Source organism: Apostichopus japonicus, chromosome 10 (assembly GCF_037975245.1).
Source record: "Apostichopus japonicus isolate 1M-3 chromosome 10, ASM3797524v1, whole genome shotgun sequence".
NCBI lineage: Eukaryota > Metazoa > Echinodermata > Holothuroidea > Aspidochirotida > Stichopodidae > Apostichopus > Apostichopus japonicus.
Genome location: NC_092570.1, coordinates 13,162,209 through 13,184,817, shown reverse-complemented (window position 1 = coordinate 13,184,817; position 22,609 = coordinate 13,162,209). Strand labels below are relative to the sequence as shown.

At 37.5% G+C, this 22,609-nt stretch overlaps 1 protein-coding gene and 1 long non-coding RNA gene across 5 annotated transcripts; one reads left to right on the top strand and one right to left on the bottom strand.

The window, feature by feature from the left end:
* Positions 1–1,652: 1,652 nt before the first annotated feature.
* LOC139974895 (uncharacterized) lies at positions 1,653–17,229 on the top strand. 4 transcript variants are annotated; one of them, XM_071982419.1, is made up of 8 exons: positions 1,653–1,887; positions 9,527–9,592; positions 10,434–10,624; positions 11,264–11,378; positions 11,748–11,951; positions 12,952–13,052; positions 13,986–14,138; positions 15,785–17,229. In XM_071982419.1, the coding sequence occupies exons 2-8, from the start codon at positions 9,580–9,582 to the stop codon at positions 15,836–15,838; spliced, it is 831 nt and encodes a 276-aa protein (XP_071838520.1). In that variant the 5' UTR covers positions 1,653–1,887; positions 9,527–9,579; the 3' UTR covers positions 15,839–17,229. The 4 variants fall into 4 exon arrangements, with proteins under 4 accessions (XP_071838520.1, XP_071838518.1, XP_071838521.1 ...); XM_071982417.1 differs by having other exon boundaries at positions 1,653–2,083; XM_071982420.1 differs by lacking the exon at positions 1,653–1,887 and adding an exon at positions 2,185–2,207.
* LOC139974897 (uncharacterized) lies at positions 6,660–8,892 on the bottom strand. The gene is made up of 3 exons (XR_011795585.1): positions 8,498–8,892; positions 7,587–7,760; positions 6,660–7,183 (listed from the first exon to the last, which is right to left on the bottom strand). It is a non-coding gene; the product is annotated as an uncharacterized lncRNA (long non-coding RNA).
* Positions 17,230–22,609: the final 5,380 nt, after the last annotated feature.

The window sequence follows — 22,609 nt, the reverse complement described above, 5'->3', positions numbered from 1 at the left end:
GACCCATTGGTTAGGTGGTCCAAGGCGTGCTGGTCTTGACTGGGGCCTACAGATTTGTGCAGGTCCATTTACATTCATTAACGAAGTGATGATTTAGTGGTCAGTTTAATTAGTCAAGCACTCTTTGGATCGGGCAAGACGCTTTATGGTTCTCTTCTACAATGTCCTAAGAGTTCATGTTAACCATCGGTTTGGTGATCCAAGGCGTGCTGCATGGATTAAGGCCCAAAGCTTTTTCGGGGTCCCGTTTCACTCATTAAAGAAGTAATGATTTAATGGTCATTTAAATTGGTCAAGCACTCTTTGGACGGTGCACGACGCATTATGGTACTCTTCTGCAATGTTCTTAGAGTTCATGTTAGCCATCGGTTTGGTGATCAAAGGCGTGCTGCATGGATTAGGGCCCAAAGTTTTTTCGGGGTCCCGTTTCACTCATTAAAGAAGTTATGATTTAGTGGTCATTTAAATTGGTCAAGCACTCTTTGGACCGGGCACGACGCATTATGGTACACTTCTACAATGTCCTTAGAGTTCATGTTAACTATCGGCTTGGTGATCCAAGGCGTGCTGCATGGATAAGGGCCCAAAGCTTTTTCGTGGTCCCGTTACACTCAATTACGAAGTAATGATTTAGTGGTCATTTAAATTGGTCAAGCACTCTTTGGACCGGGCATGACGCATTATGGTACACTTCTACAATGTCTTTAGAGTTCCTATGACCCATTAGTTTGGTGGTCCAAGGCGTGCTGGTTTTGATTAGGGCCCAAATGTTTTTATTTCAGTTCCCGGTACATTCATCTAAAAAGTTGTTGATTTAATGGTCATTTTAATTGGCCAATCACTCCTTGGACCGGGCAAGACGCATTATGGAATCCTTCTACAATGTGTTAAGAATTCATATGACCCATTGGTTAGGTGGTCCAAGGCGTGCTAGTCTTGATTAGGGCCTAAAGTGATTTTTTTTTCAGGTCCCGTTACATTAATTTAAGAACTGATGAAGTAGTGGTCATTTTAGTTGGTCAAGAACTATTTGGACCGGGCAAGATGCATTATGGTACCCTTCCACATAGTCATTAGAGTTCATATGACCCATGGGCCATAGATAAACCTCTTTCCACGACCAAATGTTGAAAATCTTGTAAGAAAGCTTTTGTCTTGCCAGAGGTGTTGCGTCGATACCATTGTCGAATACGTAACTGAATAGGTAGCTCAGTTTCTCATTCGCGAATATCGAACGAGGAACGGGGAATAAGTATCTAACTTCACACCGGTGTGTTAAACCACCGTTCTGCTGCCACAAGACAACATACAATTTTACTGTCCAAATGTATAGCCCCTCTGCACAGTCATGAGCACTGCACAGTACACTAATATACTAGTAAAACTATGGTACAAAACAAAAATCTGTAAGAGCTGACCATCTTACATTAGCTAGCCTCGTGTTATACATGCAGACACACAAACACAAATCAGGAGATTAAAATTGAAACATGCAACGTAGTCTGAGAACGGTCTATCAACTTCCTTATATTGGTTTGTTGTTTTCAATGTGTTCGATAAGTTGCCCTATGACCCCATACGCTAGTACTGTTTGCCAATTATCCAGTGCACTGGGCAGTGCACTGGCTATCCAGGGAGTTTCCATAACAACTCCCTGGGCCAACTGTGCTGTACGGATGTGCTGTAGGACAGCGAGTCACGTATATACTGACAGGAAAGCCAAAGTCTCGTGTTATACATGCAGACACGCAAACACAAATCGTGAGATTGAACTTGAAACATGCAACGCAGTCTGAGCAGGGAGTTGTTATGGAACATAACAACTCCCTGGTCTGAGAACGGTCTATCAACTACCTTATATTGGTTTGTTGTTTTCACAGTCGTTCGGTAAGTTGCCCTGACCCATACGCTAGTACTGTTTGCCAATTACCCAGTGCACTGACTAACTGTGTCGTACGGATGTGCTGTGGGACAGCGAGTCACGTATATACTGGCAGTAAAGCCAGCAACTCGACTTGCATTGCAACCGCTGTCATTTTTGAACCTGCTGTAAATTAGATCTAATACAAGAGTTTATTTCCAGGTAAGATTTTAAAAGTATTTTGAAGTAAAAAAACCCACTATAGGCTATGTATGATATTGTATCTGTCATTCACACAGGCGAGTGGATTTGCGCACAGACGTGAAATTCAGAGTAATAACATGTGGTAAGTTACCGTACTATAGGTATACTATATTATGTATTTTCTCTACTTAGGCCTATATGTATTGAGCACTTTTGCAGCAGGAAAATCTGTGTAATGCATATACGTCCCAAACATATAGTCTGATCTGAAGATGTTGCTACAGCTTTTGAAAACAGAATGGGCTTTGGGTCGAAAGATAGTATGGAATGCACGACTTATTTATTGTTACAATTTTGTGTTAAATATAGATTTTGTTGATTTAATAATAGCGTTACACCGTATGAACTGATTGAGATTTGACGATACAGTTAGTTGTTGTGTGATCGTTAGGTCCAAGAATGATAATACATGCTGTTCAAACAGTTAGTTTACCACTAGAAAATAACATTAGAAGGGCTTCACTACTTCAGAATACTACAATTTAACAAAGTTCTGCAGCATACCCTGCTGGTTTCATACACATACATCCATACAGACCTAACGAGATGGGAGGGGGGGGGGGTGGTGGTAAAGGTCTACAACCCAGTGACCACGTGTCACTGAGGGCTCGAGGAGGGAAAAGAAATGAAAACTTGAAGGAAAGTGTCCGGTAACATATATCTTCTCCTGACTTGACCATCGAATTCCTTGCATCCGGATAACCCAAATCCCATATACCAGTTCCGCGAAAAATATGATTCTGTCGTTTAGGCCTATTCAAATTACGTATCGTGTGAGATACTGGTGGCGTGAAGAATATAAATCACGTGACCTGGTGTATTTTAGGACTCGTCGTGTCAGAACTGAATAAAGCGTCTCTTTATGTATTGCATACGCTTTGATCAACAACAGAATATAATTAGGTTATGCGCATCTAAGATACCCATTGATTTGTAATATAAGCCTGTGAAGCTTTGTTGAATGAACATCAACAATTGGCCTGAATTGGGTTCATATATTTACAATTCGCATTATTGTTACTTTTATTATCAATGTGTGGTTGGGGGGGGGGGGGTTAATTACTAAAAAGTGCATTCGACAAAAACTAATGGTATATAATATTATAATATATATAATATTGTATTGTGTGACTTGCAGAGATAATATTGTATGTGTGACTTGGTTAATAAAATGGCGGTCATTTTCGGCATCTGAATAGGTTCAACTTACCACATCCTCGTACTATTGTAAGGCGAAGATATTCATTTTTCCAAATTGGGTGGTATTTTAATAATGTGTCTGACAACAACTGCAGCGTTAATGATGTCATCAGTGCAAATTAAGATGAAAATGTGTTGTCTTTCCTGATATTATATTTTTCACTTATTCACGGAGGAAACCTAATATTTCTACAAAGCAATTGTACTTTAATGAAATTCTGAATACAAATAACCGGGGGAATTTCACGAGACCGAATTTCCGCGAATCGATGGTCCGCTAGAAAGATGGTCCGCGAGACCGATGGTCCGCGAGATCGATGGTCAATGGATGGTCCATCGATAGCCTGGCCAGACTGAAGGTCCGAGCCAAGTGACCGTAGCCTAAATGACACCATTTTATGATTCCTTGCATCTACTAGAACAACAACAAGAAAGCAAAAAAGAAAGAAATAACTGTTTGAACAAAACATTTTTTCGGAAAAATTGTATTTGTATTTTTCACTGAACTAAAAAGTTTCAAAATGTGTGTTTTTGATAAAAGAGAAGCAGGTAATTAGAAGACATAAACCTTAACAACCATAGGCGACGAAAGCAGGGGGCAAGACTTTTGAGAGCGGGGGCTTTCGCACCCTGCAAGCCCCTCTGGTTACGCCAATGGTGGAGGCCTAGTATCAAATCCAAGCCGCCCCAGCACACTATGAAAAGAAATGGGTGTAAATTCTTTTTAATTATACGCTTTATCAACGTTATACTACCGGTAGTTATATTTGTCTTAACACTTTTATAGGCCTAGTAATAGTTTGGGTCTTGCGGACATTCGGTCTCGCGGACCTCGGTCTAGAAGACCCTCGGTGTCGCGGAGCTTTTATAATTTCGGTCTCGCGGACCTTCGGTCTCGTGGCCTATAACAAAATAAACTTGACAGCTATAAGCAAACATTCCAAACGTATCAGGTTTCAAGGATGAAATAACAAAAGATTCTATTGGAAACATAAAACTTAAAACCATCTACACTGTGACCCATACAGAGGAAGAATTGGAAGATGGTTTGAGGAATTTGAGGGTCGAGGGGGTGGGGGATGGGGGGGTATACAAACAGCTGAAGAGTAACTGCTGCTCGCAACAAACCTAACAGCAAGAGCCAATGTGTTTCTGAATATATAATTTATTTATAATTATTATTAGTATTTCCTGTCCTTCACTTTTAAAGGTCTTGCATAAGTAGTTAGTAAGGAATGTTGCATTGAGCGTATACTGTGTATGGGATTACCGCGAGTCATGGTTGTTGTTTCTGCTCCTCCAGTGACTCTCATAGCCTCATATGCCGATGGACAAACTTACCCTTCTACCAAAGCTTCAACTAATTTGATACCGCTTCCTTTTGATAATTATAATATTTGCTATCACTTCACGTATTCTGCCTATACTAAAGCTACCAACGATAAGTTAGTAACGTGGCGCAGTAATTAGTAACTTATTGGATGATAAAATATGAAAAGTCAGTCAACATTAACAGGGCCCCAGTTTTGAAGATAAGGGAATTCGATCATGCGATTGAACTAAATTGAGTTGACCATCAATAGGCTATATTGAGCACACACTTTTCACGTATTTTTTTGTCACGCATGTGTTATCTAAGGGATTCGAAAAAAAGTATATCTGCAGGTACACCTTTTCGTACATGGTATGTACTGTGTTAAAGTTTTAGGCATACTAATTCAGTCTTCCTCTGTCGTGCCTTTGAAGACTAGGTATATGGAAAGTTCACACGTTATGACTTTTGTGGTAGTAATCAAGTGATCAGCGAAGTCATTGCGATATTCGGTTAAAAACAGATATTAAGAAAAGGGTAGGCTTCACCTGTTCACATGGTATCATGCACTGTAAAAACACTTGGGTCATTTTTTGACCCAAATTTGACCCAGCAACTTAGTGGAATCTCCACCAGCCCAGGTTTGGGTCAATTTGACCAAGGATCTGTGTCATTTGACATCTGACCTAAAACTGGGTTATTTTGACCCATACGCTACTTTGACCCATATGCTACTTTGACCCAGCTTTTGACCCAGTGGTTAGTGCAATCTCCACCAGCCCAGCAGATTGGGTCAAAAAAATTGACCACGTAAATGGGTCAAAGCTGAATTTACATTTGCAGTTGCAGGAAGTCTATAAAAGAAATGACATAAGACTTCGATTCCTAAAGATAAATTAATTTATTCAAATCACAAAGTGGTGTTACAATGAAAGCATGCAATTTCTTCTAGTTCACATATAATTATCGATATTCGTTTTGTTTTATTCCAACTAGAACATCATAGTAACAGTAAAAATCAGAGTATTGTGATACCCATAAAACTAAACAAACAATGAACACAAGAACATAGGCTAAGGCTAATGTACCAATTGAGAATCATTGGAAATTAAGCAATGTTCCTAAAAATCCTGACATACTTAACTGAAAAAAAACTGATCATTTATTCATGTGCGCAAACTTTAGTTCACTGAGGAATATGTTCTGTACTACTTGAAGGACTTTAATTGTTGATCTCACAGCTAGGTTTGCTGCAGTGTTTGTAATCGAGACTGGAGCATGCACTCACTCTCTACTTGTATCCTTAGTCACTGTAGTAATTTGATTATTAGCTAGCATTTCTAATTGTTTTTAAAGAATATAAATAAACAACATTCCATAGTTATCAATTGTATAAAATGTTAGGTATACAAAGAAGACATGTAGTACATAAATGGTGGCTGTAAGAAATCAAATATTTTGGAAAGCTCAATGTTTGGTGGGGGCTTTGTCATGGTCAAAAGTCAAAGACAATATCAAACATATTTTGCAGTGGGTTGGTGGGGCAAGACAAACCCTATGGCCAGCTGCCAATTAATAAAATCTTGCAAGCATACCCCAAAGGTGATAATTTCCTCAGTAGTTCTTGTACCAAAACAGCATTAGATTTAAATGAGGCAAAGCTTGTTTATAACATACAGTACAAGACTTATAATCACTGAAAAGTCATCAATAAATGGAAACACTGTGAATGAATATTTTTGCACCACCAATATGTTACAATATGTATTAAATTTTCAGCTGCTCAGGCAAAAAATGTACATCGGTCATGCTGTTGGCTAGTTGTGCACATATGATGTATGGAAGAACACTAGTTTTGCACCACTGTTTGTGAGGCAGTTCTGCTTCTTTTGTCCCTCTAAACTTAACGATAACAAATACCAAATGAAACTAAAACCCTTGTTCAAGGTAATATAACATGCAAACATAAATAGCAAACAACTTTGTCACATTATGTAACATTATTAAAAAAACCTCATGTAATCATCCCATCATGTTAATGACCATCAACTAAGTGTTAACCTAATGTTGCACTGCCCAAGGTTTACAGGAGATATGTTCATATCCCTTATATGTGTTTTGAGAAAATTATATGCTAAAAGGTTACAATGTATAAAAAACCAAATAAATCATATTAAACACTACTTTTGACAAAGTTGTTAACATACCTTTTTATCTCTTACTGACTACGTAAAAAAGCACGCAGGCTTCTTACTGAAGGGGATGTCGAAACCTTTCCTTTCCCTTCACTAACCTTAATGAGGAATTTGTGTATAAATTCCCAGGTTGTTTGACACTGGCAGGGGTAGGCTATGTCAAACAAGTACAATGATTTGAAACATATCAAAAGCTGCAATCAAATCTGTTGCTGGCAGAGCAACCCCTTCGATGATCACAAATGACTGAGTCGGATACCTTCTATCACCAAATGCAAGGACGAATGGCTGCTTTTGAGTTCAATCTTGCTTAAGCTCATCTTCCATGAATTGAGGAAGATTGGTCCCAACCTTTGGAAGAAAGAAAATAAATTGCTGCTTTCAATGCACACTTAATTCTGTTGTCACTAGTTTAAATAATTAGCAAATCTTTTCACTTGAATCATTACCATAGCAGATTTAAGATTCTGTTGACCTCAAATGACCTTGGACCTCCATGAAAAAAATAGAGGGATCATCTACTCACAAAGGGCTACCTACATACTAAGTTTAAGGTTCAAGCAACTTAACTTGGCACCTGACTGTTATAAGTGAAAAATCATCATGACATTTTATGCGATTTAATTACATACCAGTAGGAATGACTGAGGATGTAGGAATATCAGTTACTTAGCCTACACAGTTAAAAGAAATTGACCCATATCCCTTACTGAGTATATTGTATGTAGACTGTTCAAGATAATGGTATTAGTACCTTTTGGATCTGTTTTTATGTTGAACTTTACAGGTGTAGGCTTCTTTACTTCTTTCGGTGTTGCTTCTTGTTTCTTAAAGGCATGGGATCGTTTTCGGGCAATCTTTCCTCAAGATAGTCTGTAGCATAGCCTGTAGCAGGATGTTTCCCATGGGCTTTTGTGTACCATGCTACCTATAGTCCACAGATAAAAATAGGACATATATAGTTAACTTCAATTGTTCAATTACACCGACTATAGTCTTGGCAAAGACTGTTTGTTGAAGTATATCATATTTTACTGCAGTGGCATAACCCAGTAGGGGAAAAGCCCTCAATTGGTCACCCCCATTCGCCCCAAATTGACATACATATTAAAAGTAAATTAGTAAGATAGAAATGATGAACCATTTTACATCTTGTCCACCCCTTAAATACACGAATTTTATCCCTCCCCTTACACCCCTTCCCCATATCTTGTCCCCCTCCCCTTGCACAGACTCCTTGCTACCCTTCAGCTCTCCCCCACCCCCACTAAAAAGTCTGATTATGCTACTGTTTTACTACATTTAATAGCACTCTTAACTCTCTGTTCAGCAAGATAGCTATTAACAAGTAACATTATACTAGTCTTAGCCTCTAACGTTATATTTAGTTAAACTTACGTCGTGAGGTTAGGCCTATGCTTTATCAAAGACCAAACGTTAGGTCTAACATTACAGCTATCTATGTATCACTATCAGTATCACTATGACTGTATCAGGGTAATTATGGGCTTGTCTGAACCACGGCGCTCGCAGCACTAATAACATGTTACTTAGGCCTAGCCTATCATCATATCTACAATGGCATACTATAATATAGTATTTAACTAATTAACGTTGCGAGCGCCTGTGGCCTGAACTAGTCAGCATACTTTGGCGTATATTTACCTTTGAATATTGGTATTTACATTGGCAAACCCAGTCATCAAGGATGAACTAATAAACGTGTCCATTTTCAGAGCCCATCAAAGTTTTTGATTCAACTTAGACTGCCTTCTTGGTCCTGAATTTACGTATGATTTGTAGATTTGTGTGACGGTGTTCAGCTGTCGTCTACGAAAGGCGTCATGCAAAAACGCTGATAGTGGTCACATGACATAACTTATCCAATGAGAAAAGTCTTTGAGAGTGACCCAGTGCAAAAAGTCAAACTTTCATCGAGCTATTTCACAATTTCAAACAATCTTGCGTAATAACTCAACCAATACGACCCATTTCTGGGTACAGTATGGCTGACTCAGCAGATGGGTCACACAAAATGACCCAGGTGTTTTTACAGTGTGTTAGTGCTCACATTACAAACAAATTCACTTTTGAATGTTGTTTAGCTATCTGTATTAGGTAGGCCTCCGTAATTTTCACACGTTATATTGATATTATCATGGTGCTCACACGAGCAGCGAATTCGAATTCATAAATGTATGCCCTCGTTTAACTGACTGTTCATTTTAAGCGCAGGGTCACGTTCACCAGTATTCGGTGAATGCATTGTTATATATCGTGTAACTGTAGATAACGTTGTGTTGCTACTTCATATTGTTTTATTGTTATAATATGATCAGCAAAGTCATTGCTATATACCTTTAAGCTGTATACATGTACTGTTCATACATTATCTTCATATTGCTCAGATATCATTCGATGAATTTATTGCTATGACCCGTTGAAGCTGTAATTATTATACCTGTACATGATGTTAACACGTTATCATGGTATTGTTCACACGATCAGCGAATTCATTGGTATATGTTTACGTGCGTATGTCTATATCGTTTCACACGTATTTGTTATAGAGCTCAGTGATTAAACGCATACCTAGATACCGTTAAGTCGTTAAGATATATAAAATATCGCTCCATATTGTCGATAAGGTCTCACTGTTTCTCAATTCACTTCATTGAATTATTTCACTTTCAGCCATATGAGATATTGCTCGACTATATTGAATTCGATCCTAACAAACGGCGGAAATGGCAAGCAACAGTAAGTGCAACATATCGGAAATACTTATATAGCCTAGATATCAGTACTTGGAAGAATTTGACAAATACAGGCGTAATATTTTCTCTTAAAATCCTAAGCAAGATGGGCTTGATTGTTGTATGCCTAACAAGGACTGCTGCACTTTCGTGTTGGATGACGGCAATGGGTAAAAAGCAGAGGTCATCACTTTAAAAACACATTTGTGTTCTTTTGGGAAATGGCTGAAAGTGTTATACCCAATTTACATGTAGGAAATAATGACTTTGAATATATAGAACGAAAGGCGTTAACATATACTTGATATTGTTCTGAAATGTTTAAAGAGTACTCCAAATTTGAATAAATGTGGCATGTAAAAGAGAAACAAAACTTAATATAAAATATATGTTTCTAATTGTATGAGTTTACCCCTTATTGGTAATCCTAAAACCCTTACCCTTTGTAAGGTCAAATAATAAAAAGTTTGAAATGTTTGGTGATATATTTTTTCTTCAATGTGTTAATCAATTGGGTAAGGGTCACACATTTTTGTTCTTTTTAGGTATTAAAGACATTCATTTCGAATGATGTTACTTTGAAAACTGCAACTTGAATTGAATGAAGAATGCACATCGCTATGTTATGTTTCTTTTTAGATCTAAACTTTCATAACTTCTGAAATTGAAATTCAACTGAGCTATAAATATCCAAAATATAGGCAGGAGTTAAGGTAGTTAATGACACACTATACAGTCTATTCTCTGATAAAGTTAAGGTTAACTACAAAATCATGATCACGTCATCGATATGAACATTTATCTTTGACTTTTTAACTTTCGTCCGTTTCTTCTTTCTCTCAAAGATGGCAATATCGATGTAAAAGGTGACGGGATAAATATTCAACTAACACAGAAATTAGAGAAGACGTTGCAATTACTGGAAGCTGTGGACTGCGATGACGCGAAAAAGGAACTAAGGGAGGCCCTGACATTAGTGTCAAGTGTCAACAATTATGCCGTATCAAAGTCAACGCCATTGAGTAGCTTGTTACGGGTAACTTGCATTTGTTTATTTCTAGCTAGCCGTCAAGCTCGATGTGTGAGACAGACATCCATCCATATATCCAATTATCCATCTATCCATCCATCCATCCATTCATCTATAATGTGGCCGAGTGGATAAAGGCGGTGGCATTTGAAGCAATGGGGCTTAGCAATTGGGAGGTTGCGGGTTTGAAACCCTGCCGGGTCCATAGTAAGGTGGAGTTTTCCTCCAAGAGCAGTCTACGGTTTTCCCACCTGAAATGACTTTCTAAATTGAAAATATTCTAAATTTGAGTTAAAATATGACTTGGGAGCCACCCGACGTGTAAGTCCCGTAAGTGCGAGCTTCTCCCACATCTGTGGTCGCTTAAGCGTTGTAAAAATAACTATTATATCTATCTATCTATCTATCTATCTATCTATATATATATATATATCAATATATATATATATATAAATATATATATATATAAATATATATATATATATAAATATATTTATATATATATATATATATATATATCAATATATATATATATATATATATATATATATGTATATATATATATATATATATATTTTTATATAACTGTTGCTGGGATAATTTCATAAAGATGCTGACTAATTATATTTCTTTCACCCGTGATAGGACGTCGTTGAGGAAACCACAACGTTAGATTTTCAGAAGCTTCATAGCGAAGGAAAAATGAAAGGTCCTATCCCAGGTTACAACAAGATGAATATGATAAGTTCCACCGGTCAAGGTTAATATTCTTCCCATATTTCTTTTGTTGTTTATTCATTTATGCTTTAAAGCCTGAAGTAGATTTGTCTTACTTAGTCCGCCCTCGTGCCAAACATGCATATCGTGAAGGACAACAAAACACAGTATAAAAAAGAGAACAGGCCACATATTGAGTTGTAAACTTGAGAAACTCAACTGCATGTTAAAATGATAACGATTACGCAATGTGAAACCAGGATGTACTTCCAATTTGAATATTAATAAATTAATAACACAGCGTATAACTTATTATTGATTCGTGCTCTGTTACATTTCTATTGGTAATGTTTTATCACATGGTGCTTAGGTCTATACCATTAATATGCGACTTTCTCTATATATCTCATAGTGCAACTGTTGCAGTTTTTCATTCGCAAGTTAAAGAGCCGCAATATCCTCGAAATAGGTTCATATATGGGCTACGGTACGTTCGGTATGGCTGAAGCTATGGCTCCAGGAGGCAAAGTAACCGGGATTGATATTGAACCATACTTTTGTGACTTTGTAAACAAAACTGCCCGCCAGAGGAAACTCAACATCGAAGTAAAACAAGGTTTAGTATCATTTTTCCCTTTCTGCATAGCATCAGCAGAAGGAAATATTTTCCCATAAATTAGTTAATAAGAATTTTTATGAAGGATTATAGTTTCAACGTGAATATATACGTTGCCCTGACTTCAAAGACCTCATATTTGGATCCAAAGATTTCCACTTCTCGTATTTGCCCATTGAGAAGTATACATTATCGGTATGCCCTGGTTTTCCAAAAAAAAAGGGGGGGGGGGTCACGACTCTTTTTTGATGAGCAAAAGCAACTTTGAAAGGTCGCAAAAAAAATTGGAAAATCAAAGAAATCTCCGATACTTGTTGAATCAAGTGGAAACATCTATGATAAAAATGTCTTCAATAGTTGAAAAATATTGCACAATTTTTCAACTGGGCACCAACAGTTTCAAAAGAGGAGAGAGGTAAATCATCCCCATGGACCGACTTGCCCCAGGCCACAATATCCGCCAACGAAGGGTCGCCAAGGGCGAAATTGGGGTCATGAAGAGAAAAACAAATTAAATACCAGGGCATCATGGCACGCCGAATATGACCATTTATCAATGTCAAATTGTGCAAGGTCTATCATTACGCGTGTTGTAGTTTTTAAACGGATTGTCTTTTAGGATGGTAAATGGTAGATATGAATGTATAAACACAAATGAAGTTAAAAGTTGATAACTACTCTGACGAACACTTCGAAAAATCGTACCATGAAAATTCTTTTTCTTTGAGACAGTGTGACTTCTACTCAGGCTGATTTCTGTTCCCTAGCACACATGGTTCGTTTCATTTGACCATGTTAATTGAAAGCAGCTTGATGCAATATAACGAGTCTCCAATAATTACAGCTTTACTATAAATATAAATATATGTTTCATGTAATGATACAATTTTAATGCCATTCAAAGAACCCATAAGTCTTAGAAGAAAAAAAAATCCCAATATCATGTATCTAATTCAGCACTTTGTACCTTTAATGTCAATGACTTTCCGTCCTCCTATAGGATCTGCCCTTCCGGTACTGGAGTCCTTAGCGAAAGAAGGCAATAAGTACGACTTTATCTATGTTGACTGCCAGAAATCAGAATATTGTGATTACTTTAAGGTAACGATATAAAAATTCATTAGTATTTCGAGTGATTCAAGTGAACTACTTTATGTTATTGGTTCTACGAAATAAATCAAAAACTGCATTTAACAGAGAATATTGACAGCTTTGCAAACAATTCAAAGGTATCACTTTTCAAGGATAAATCAACAAAAGGATAGTAAAGAGTTAAGGGGTTAAAAAAAAAGGAGGGGTTTATCCAGAATCCAAAATAGTTTACATTCAATAGCAATATTCGATTATTGTTTGCTCTTTACGATAATGTTTTACATTGTCTGTCGCTGGAATATTCAAGGTTATTGGTGATAGAAAGTTCGGTTTACCTCATCAAGTTGGAATTTAAAGAACACACTGGTACTGATGGGAATTCTGCAAGTATCTTCACTCTAGATTTTAGCACAAGGGGAAAGCTCAGCTATACCAAACGACTGGTGGAATATGTCCATAATCTATGATTTACGTAAAATTGATTTATAGTTGCTGGTATAAATATAGGAATTCTGCTACTGTTAGCCGTATTTCATATTCCTTTGCCGTTTTTAGTATATTCATTCAATGCCATGTACAGTCATTTGAAACGTTTTTTACGATAATGAATTATACACTGTATGTCGCTGGAATATTCAAGGTACTGGTGATAGAAAGGTCAGTTTACCTCATCAACTTGCAATTTAAAGGACACTATGGTACTGGTGGTAACTCTGCAGGTATCTTCACTCTAGATTTTAGCACAAGGGGAAAACTCAGCTATACCAAAGGACTTTTGAAATATGTCTATAATCTATGATTTACGTAAATTTGGTTATAGTTGCTGGTATTGAATATATAGGAATTCTGCTACTGTTAGTCATATTTCATAAACCTTTGCCGTTTTCACTAGATTCGTTCAATGCCATGTACAGTCATTTGAAACGTTCGTTTTTCTATTAGACCATAATGGACAATGGCATGTTGGTACCAGACGGAATGATTGCGGCCGATAATGCGCTCTGGAGTGGGCATTCAATTGCCCGTAGTGACCATAGCGGGAGATGCTTAGATGACTTCAACACATTGGTAGCACAGGACACACGAGTGACGTCAGTAAGTAGCCACCAGCAATATATAGATGCACAGGGGCGTATCCAGGGGGGGGCGCAACAGGCGCGCGCCCCCCCCCTATTGGCCGTCACCAAAAAAAAAAAAAAGTTTAGCAAAAAAAAAAAAAAAAATTGATGACGACCTTTATGTGAGATGTCGGTGATCGCTCAACCCCCCTCCCGTATGGATTATTTTTTGTTGCCAAAAAAAGGTTCTGGCGAAGTTCGGCGGCATAATAGTTTTAGAAACATGATGGTAATTGTGTTTGTATTATCACTATAAACACTAAATGACATGCCAGCCATACTAAATTGTGCATTTTGTGTCCATATTTACTGGAAATGTTGCTTATTATTAAGGTCGAAAAATGGATCACATATGGCCATGGGCGGCGATCCTGGGTGGAGGGGGATATATCCCCCCATGAAAATGGGTGGAGGGGATGTAATGCACCATATCCCCCCCCCCCCACCAAATGCCAGGGATAAGAATATTTTCATGCCTACATTTATGCATCTTCGTTAATGTACGGCTCTTTTTTAGCTTCATTTCTCGCCTACCATAAACGCAGTGCGATCTTTTCAAATAAAGCGTCTTTATAAAGCAAAAATAGTTGACTGTAGGCTTCATTGGCCCTATAACAACAAAATGTATTATTGCGCCCACGGTATTGATATAGTACATATATGCACCCTCATAGTATTCATATAGGCCCTATAGTAGGCCTACACACGTACATGTTCCCTCGAACAGCTGAGAATCTCATGTAACCAGGGTAATGCTTAATACACGTTTCACCTGGATGCCCTAGCAATCGGTACCTAGGAATGTAACTATGTGTTATTGTGTATTGCATGTGTATAGGCCTATAATAGCCTGCATGAGGCCATTTTCTTCATCGAATAATATAACAGAGCTCTCGAACATTCTAACGTTGCGCCTGAAACAAGATTGACAGGGGCAATTTTCCCAAAATAACACCCGAAATTAAAAAAAATAGTATTTTGGATCCTGATTATGAGATATTTCGGACTTGACATCCCTATTTTAAAGTTGGGTATATGCCGCTTGGAAACCTCGGGAAGTGCCGTTTCCGGCCATCTAGAGGGTTTGTTAATCCCAAAATTTTCTTGTACGCTTCGCGCCAACTGGTGGCGCTACGCTTAGATAGTCAACAAGGTCATATCCCCCCCCCCCTCACTCGGAAGTACGGATCGCCGCCCATGCATATGACACCATTTTGCATTTCAGCCCTTCTTTGAAAGCAAAAATTGTACACCCCTCCCCTTAGACCCATCCCCCAGGACGGCGATCGTTCATGCCTGGCGCCCCCCCTATTGGAAAATCCTGGATACGCCCCTGGATGCATGATATAACCGTCTACTGAACATCATCGAAAAGTATTGAGAAGAAAGTTATCCACGTATATCATGTTTGTTTAGCAAACATGGTTGGGGCAAAAATCCGGTACTTATACCATCTGAACGTGCACTCATCCCCCCCCCCCCCACCCTTCCCATAGTTGGACCAACCCCCTGAAGACATACCTATTGCAATCAGTGGCGTACAATTAATAATGTTTAGTTCATAAGTATCATAACGCATAGGTTTAATTATTCTATTCTGTTGTTTTTCGTATTCCTTTCCAGGCGCTGCTGCCGTGTTATGATGGTCTGCTTTTGATACAACACAGAGTGTCTTAGTGAACAAGAGTTGCCAGTCTCTCTCCAAAGCTCTTTTTGTTTTGTTAGCATTACGGCGCATTACGCAACGTAGGGACAGACGTATGCATTTACGGTCTTTTACAAGTGTTTTATTAAATCGACGGAAACTTTGAAATAAGAAATGATTTAGCACATGCATGTCAGGCTTTACTACTCATATTTCAGAATAAAATTTAGGGAAATAACATTAACTTTTGCATACGGTTTTTGGTAAAAGGGTTTTGGTGAAATGGGATATGTCTGTTATGGTACACTTTATTATTTTTTTTTTGTAGCAAACTATAGAATTATTTGTGGCCATTCCATGGAGGTTTGTAGATTCAGGTCAACGCTCATGGAATTCCCTTAGCGATCGGTATTTGTATTCTTGACAAATCGTCATTTTAGCCTGTAAATTGTCTGGGTTTTACTGAGTTTAGATAACCTGAGTATACTGCTGGAACAGGCGAGGCATTTGACCTTTGCGGTTTCTTTCAAAGGCGTCACTGAAATAAGATCACACCAGGAGGGAATCTTCTAAGTTGTTTTTGCAGCTCAAACACAAGTTTGGGGGTTTGTTGTTACTTCGCCAATAAAAAATAATACCTGCTCTCTAAAAATCTGAAAGAAAACTTCTTAACGTTAACGTTCGTTTTAATGTGGACAATCTGGTAGCATATACCTCAGATTGCAAACTGTCCAACTTATACTGCTCATTAATTAACGTTTACATTTAGTGCTTCATGAATGCTCGTTCCTTGCCGGAAGCGAAAGGAATCTATGCAATGGTGATGGCATGTGTGTGTACGTATGTATGTGACACTTGCTTGTAAACACGGTAACTGAAAATCTTTATTGTGGATAACCTACGTACATGGTATGTGGATCCAATAACCCTATTCTTTTCTGTGAAGTTTAAAGGTTATTTGAGGTAATAAGAGGTCAAAGACTGAAAACTTTGTAAACACGATAACTCAAAAAGTTTATCTTTGTTTAACAAATATTTACTTTTAAAAGTGCCCTCAAACATGATAATATATTATCGAACACCGGTGACTAACAGTTCCTCGGTTCTGTTTTAGCCCCTTTCACCTTAAATAGCTGTGACCCATTTCTTTGTGTTTTTTCCACTCTCTATCTCTTGTTTAATTGTTCCATTTTTAGACGTGTTTGTATTTGCAAAGGGGTGTCCACGTTTTACAATTACTCCAAGCTTGTTGTTGGCACTCCTCGGTCTCTTTCTCTTTAAAATTATCACGTTCTGTTTATTATTATTATGGGTTTTTTCCACAAGTGACTGGAATAAATTCTTGCAATGATGAATGAATGAATAAGTCCATGTCTGTAATTCTTGTAAACATGCTTATATCAAAATTAAAGCTACAATTTAATCTGTGAGTTCTTCGATGCTATAATTGTTTAACTTTTCGGTGAAAATAGTTTGGTTGATTTCAGTTCAGTTGAGTTTTGCGAATCTCTTCAACATTACATACAGTCATCAAGTAAAATGAAATCGGCTTCCAATAGTTGAAATTTTTGTGTAAGGTGCTTTAAACACACTCAAGTGACCTGTATCAGTTTGCACACTCTGAGCTTCATGGGTAAACAGGTTATTTCAAATGGTCTCAAAACTTGGTCTTATTCCCTGTGATGTATGCTAGATGACTTGGCTTTGAAAGTAAGTTGTGAAATTATTTCACAATGTATATACAATGTCTTCTAATTCTCATTAATTAATACAATTATTAAAGAGATGGTTGGTTGCAGAGCTGATTTGCTTTCCCAAAATTGGTAAACGATGTATGTCCATTTGCTACGTAGAACATCTTTGTGTCTATCATAACATAGGACACTGCTCTTTCTGGATATTGAAACCTTCAAGACTAAACATTCTATGCTCAATGGTTGTGTAATGCATGCCTGATCCCACCTTCACCGTGTTCCTGCCACCTACATCGCCGAGGTTTTAGCTTCACTCCCCGTCCCCCGTCCCTGTCCCCCGCTCCCCCTACCCCCGCCCCGCACACGAAACCGTCATGTATAGAGACAATCACAACGCATACAAATTTGTAGATGTAAAATCATCTTAAATTATATTGAAAAACCAATACATTGATGTCAGAAATTGTATTCAGAGAATTAAGACACTCGGGAAGTCCATCCTGACCACATTGACTTGTACTTAACCGATGTTAAGCGAAGAGGATTTCAATGTGAAAAATTAAAAATTGGCGGTATATAGCGTGAGGACCCATCACAGATATGGAAAACATCACACTTGAAGCGGTTACCATGTGATAATCTAGCTACGTCTTGAATGATAACTTACCCTCTGATCATTGAAAAATGCATCCCATCAAAAGGCATTGAAACGGCACACTACAGTGTTATCTTTTTAATTGGTAGTTTAATTAAAGATACCGAGAGGACAGTGAACTATTTGTTTGGTCGTTTTGACTATTATCCATTGTTCGTTGTTCCAATTTATGTCTTCCCACTGTATATGTAATTTATGTCTTTCCACTGTATAGTTAAAATGTATCTCAAAAACGGTACACAGGAATTGAATGCAAATTTCAAAACGAATGCTTAGATTATGTTCCTCTTTAACATATCAAACAAAATATATTCTGGGTCAGAATTTTAGAGTAATATTTCACTTCAGTTGCATTTACAGGAGGTTGAAGTCTATCATTTTGGCATTGTTTCATATTCAAATTCTTTCATACACAGGCTGAGACAAGCAGAGTAAATAGTGTACATCAGTACTTGTCAATAATAAGTACAGTTGGGTCAACGGGACATTCCTTATAGCAAATTGCCAGTCCCTCAATATTAAACTAACAATACTAAAATAACTTTATGTTCAAAAATAGTAACTTTAAGTCATAATCAAGTCACGTGGAGATATAAGGTAATTTGAAGAACTGAGATTTTGGTAATAAATATAACTTCAATATAGGACCAACACGTCATTTTATGAAACAAGTTAAATAGATCGAAGTTGACCGAAGTGAAAGACCAACCTTCATCGGGATCGGGTAGGCAAAGAGTGCGAACGTTTGCACTGAATCTAGCAGGTTCTCTGTCTTGATGTATTGTCGTAGTCGGGATGAATAATCGTTTTATTTACATCTAATTCCAACTCGCTTGGTAGAGTAAATCTGGAAATGATACATGACAGTTATTAAAAACAACTTGGAGAATTAGTAACAACTATAATTCCAGTGGGTCAGATTTAATTTATTGTTTTTTATTTAAGCAAATGGTTTGGGTGTTTGGCATTTTTTTGGCATCATATTTCCATACGATAGTAACATACTATGGAATTGAGGAGTAAAGTTCAGCATGGGTTACACAAAGGGGCCGAACATTATCTATGGGTGTTGGGAGGTTGATGCAATATTAATCAACCATCAATTTCTCTCCTATATTTGCCATCGTTATGAGCAGTCTCAAAGCAAAAGTTATTTTTTTAGATGGGATGGGGTGGAGTGAGTGGGGCAGGGGGTTGGATTGAGGATACGAGGGAGAAGCAATATGCGCAAAGACTATCACCATTAACTCAAAGGGCTGCTTTAATTACGGACAGTATTAACCGGGTCGGTATCTTAAGCAGCGGATAATTCTGTCCCCTGACGTCACTTGGTATCATACGCATATCCAGGATTTTCTAACCCGAGGGGGGGGGGGGGGCGAATTACTATCTAAGCGTCACGGTAGCGCCACCCCCCCCCCCCCCCTTATCCCCCAGATCACCGGAAATGGCACTTCTCGGGCTTGAAAATGACCAACCAGATGTACACTTTTGCCTGAGAAGCAAGTATTTCCCAATAGTTTTTTTTTCATCCATAACCTTTTTTGAAGATTGTCACCAATCATACATCACGTTCGACCGCATCACATCTCTTGTGGATCATTGCTTTTGTAGGTGATTCTACGTCGCGACCCACATAACCCGTCAGCTCCACTTTTCAAAGTTTTAAGCCCATTATTTGTTCAGACATGAAAATTCATATTCAATTCACTTCAAAACATACCTATAATGTTGCACAAAATTTCATCTATGGACAACCAACATAGAATACCTCCTTCAACCCCTAACAGATTGGTCAAAAATTGAACAAGTGGAGGGAAGTATGATTTAGAATGTTGGTCAGGGAATTTTCGAAAATTCAGACACAGTTAATTTATTGGTGTAAATGTTAAAACCTCTAATAACGGCTACTATAAAACTTCGCTGAAGGGAATGAAATATACCAGATATTCCCGAAACCGAACACTACTCACATAGACAGTTTGGAAGCTGTTCATTCTGAAACCGGCCATTTTCATGCTTACTGATATGATGTGATATCTGCTGTTTGCTTTACAAATTCGAATAATTGAAATGAGACTGAAATAATTACTTTTATCTGTTTATTCTGCAATGCCCCACATGTTTTTATTTCGAAAGACGCACAGTTTCAAGATAATAATACACTGAAGGCTTTGATTCTCTATCTTTCAATTTAGGGAAGGAATATGGATTTTCATCCCTAGATTTCGCTAGATATTGCTAAATATCCATACAGTATATAATGTCCTTGGGAGTTTTCGGCTACAATGCTCCTTTGATGCTAATTTGGGTGATCACATCGTCTGCGCTGCGAAGTCCTAAATGTCATGTTTATCCATTGTTTTATCCATTCTAGTAACTCAATTAAACACGTTCTTTTAGCTTCATATTAACAACAGAGAACATTAAGATGACATTCAACACCATTTGTGTTTGATGCACTGTTTTTCAATGGAGTTTCGTGTTGCATCGGGAGGAACTGACATCATTGCCTGTGTGTTAGTCTAAATAGTCCAGTCATTTAAATATAGCCTTTGATGTTTAAAGTGGTCATCTCTTAAAGATTTTAAGTCTCACCCCCATTTTAAATGATATTCACTTGGGCTGCAAACTGTTGTACCCAAATTGGTGTGAACTGATTTACATGTCAAATAACAATCAGTCAGTAACATATTATAAAAACTATTATTGGGATTCTACAAACATTAATCATTTTTAATTAATCACCTTATTCTAAGTAGATTTCAGAAATGAGTGGCTTACGACAAATTCTCAATAAACTGATCAAATAAGTAAAAAGGCACCATCCTTGTCAGACAAGTCATTGATAGAATAAATTCCGTAACTTATCCAATGCATGATAAGCAATTATTGGCTTGTTATCAAATCGTGCTATTGTTCCAGATTAGTTGACAAAGAAATAGAGAGAATTCTTGTAACTAAGATTACAATTGAAATTTAACATACGTTGCTCGAAAAACACGATCCCGCCAGAAAAAGAAATGTAACTTTTAAGCTAGAAAGCTTGATAAAAAACATAGAGATATATGTATATACGGTCACTCGGATGCTCCCAGTCATATCAGATTGCGACAAAATGCTAGCAAAGTTGATTTTACAGCAAATGATTCTCAAATACGTACCTCAAGTAAGAGGATATTAATGTCCATGTGCTTAATGTCTTTCGTCGTTATATAGTCATCAATTGAATGCCTGATACGTGTTACCGGAAGCCGATTAAAACGCTAAACGTTCACTGTGAATTATGGACTGCTCACATGGCGTAAACATATTGTGGTATAGGTTTCAGTAATATGAAAGCAAATGCACCAATTGAATGATATTAATCTATCTGTATTGTTATAAACTTGTATAGAATAAAGAAGATGTGGTTCGTCAATGAGTATCGATAAAGTCCATTAGTGTGTTACGTATTGGACATAACGTGGACTACTTGGTATTCCAGTAATGGCGGTTTTCTTCATTTCTTCATTGTTCATCAGAATGTAGTCCATTAACTTGTAAAACAAATAGAATAAAAAAAACAAGGAATTGGATAACATTCTTCTGAGATCAAACTAGTTTTATCCCGATATACCGAAGAATTGAAGTCATCCCCGAAGATCATGTGTATAATTAGTATCTGTTTCCTTCCGAGGGGAATGGTGATACACACCTGACGATGATCGCTCAGTCACAGTCTCGAAGCAAGGGGACTAGGGTTGAGAGCGGATCATACGTTCGGTAGTTTGTTTTTCGTGCCCAGGTTCTTTCCTGGGTGAGTTTTCTTAAAAAGTATCCCCGGTATTCAATCATGAGAGAATGATCGACAGAAAGATTTTGCTGTTACTTGATAACTCACTATAATAATTAAATAATGAATAAGGCAGAATTTTAGTCTTGATATGTTATAATACTAAGAATACAGACAACTTTGAGTCCAATAATGATTCTGTAGCTATTCCAGTATTTTTCAAGCTATGTATTGTTAAATATACTTAATTTCTCGAATATTCGTTTAGGCTAACTTGATGGTGACGTCGGCTCCTCACTGCGGTTCTTATAGTTAATGTTAATCCGTTGTTTTTGAGGTCAACCAGATTACCAGAATATGTTCGTTAATGTTCATATAAGCAACAGAGCACCCTTGGATGGCCTTCAACATCATTTATCCATAACAAATTTGTAATTAATTATAAACATGTCATTTGAGACCATATCATTTCAATTTCTCCCATTGAGTTTTGTAGTGCAACTGAGGAACTACTCTGATAGGCTGTGTAGTAAACTGAAGGTGCAGTCACTTTAACTATGTGCTACACAACCCTAGCTAGACCAAGAGCAGTTGTTTTTAACGGTCCACGGCATATCAAAGTTCATTTTTGTTCCTGAAGTTATCAAAACCCAATATACGGTATATTTTTTTGTGAATC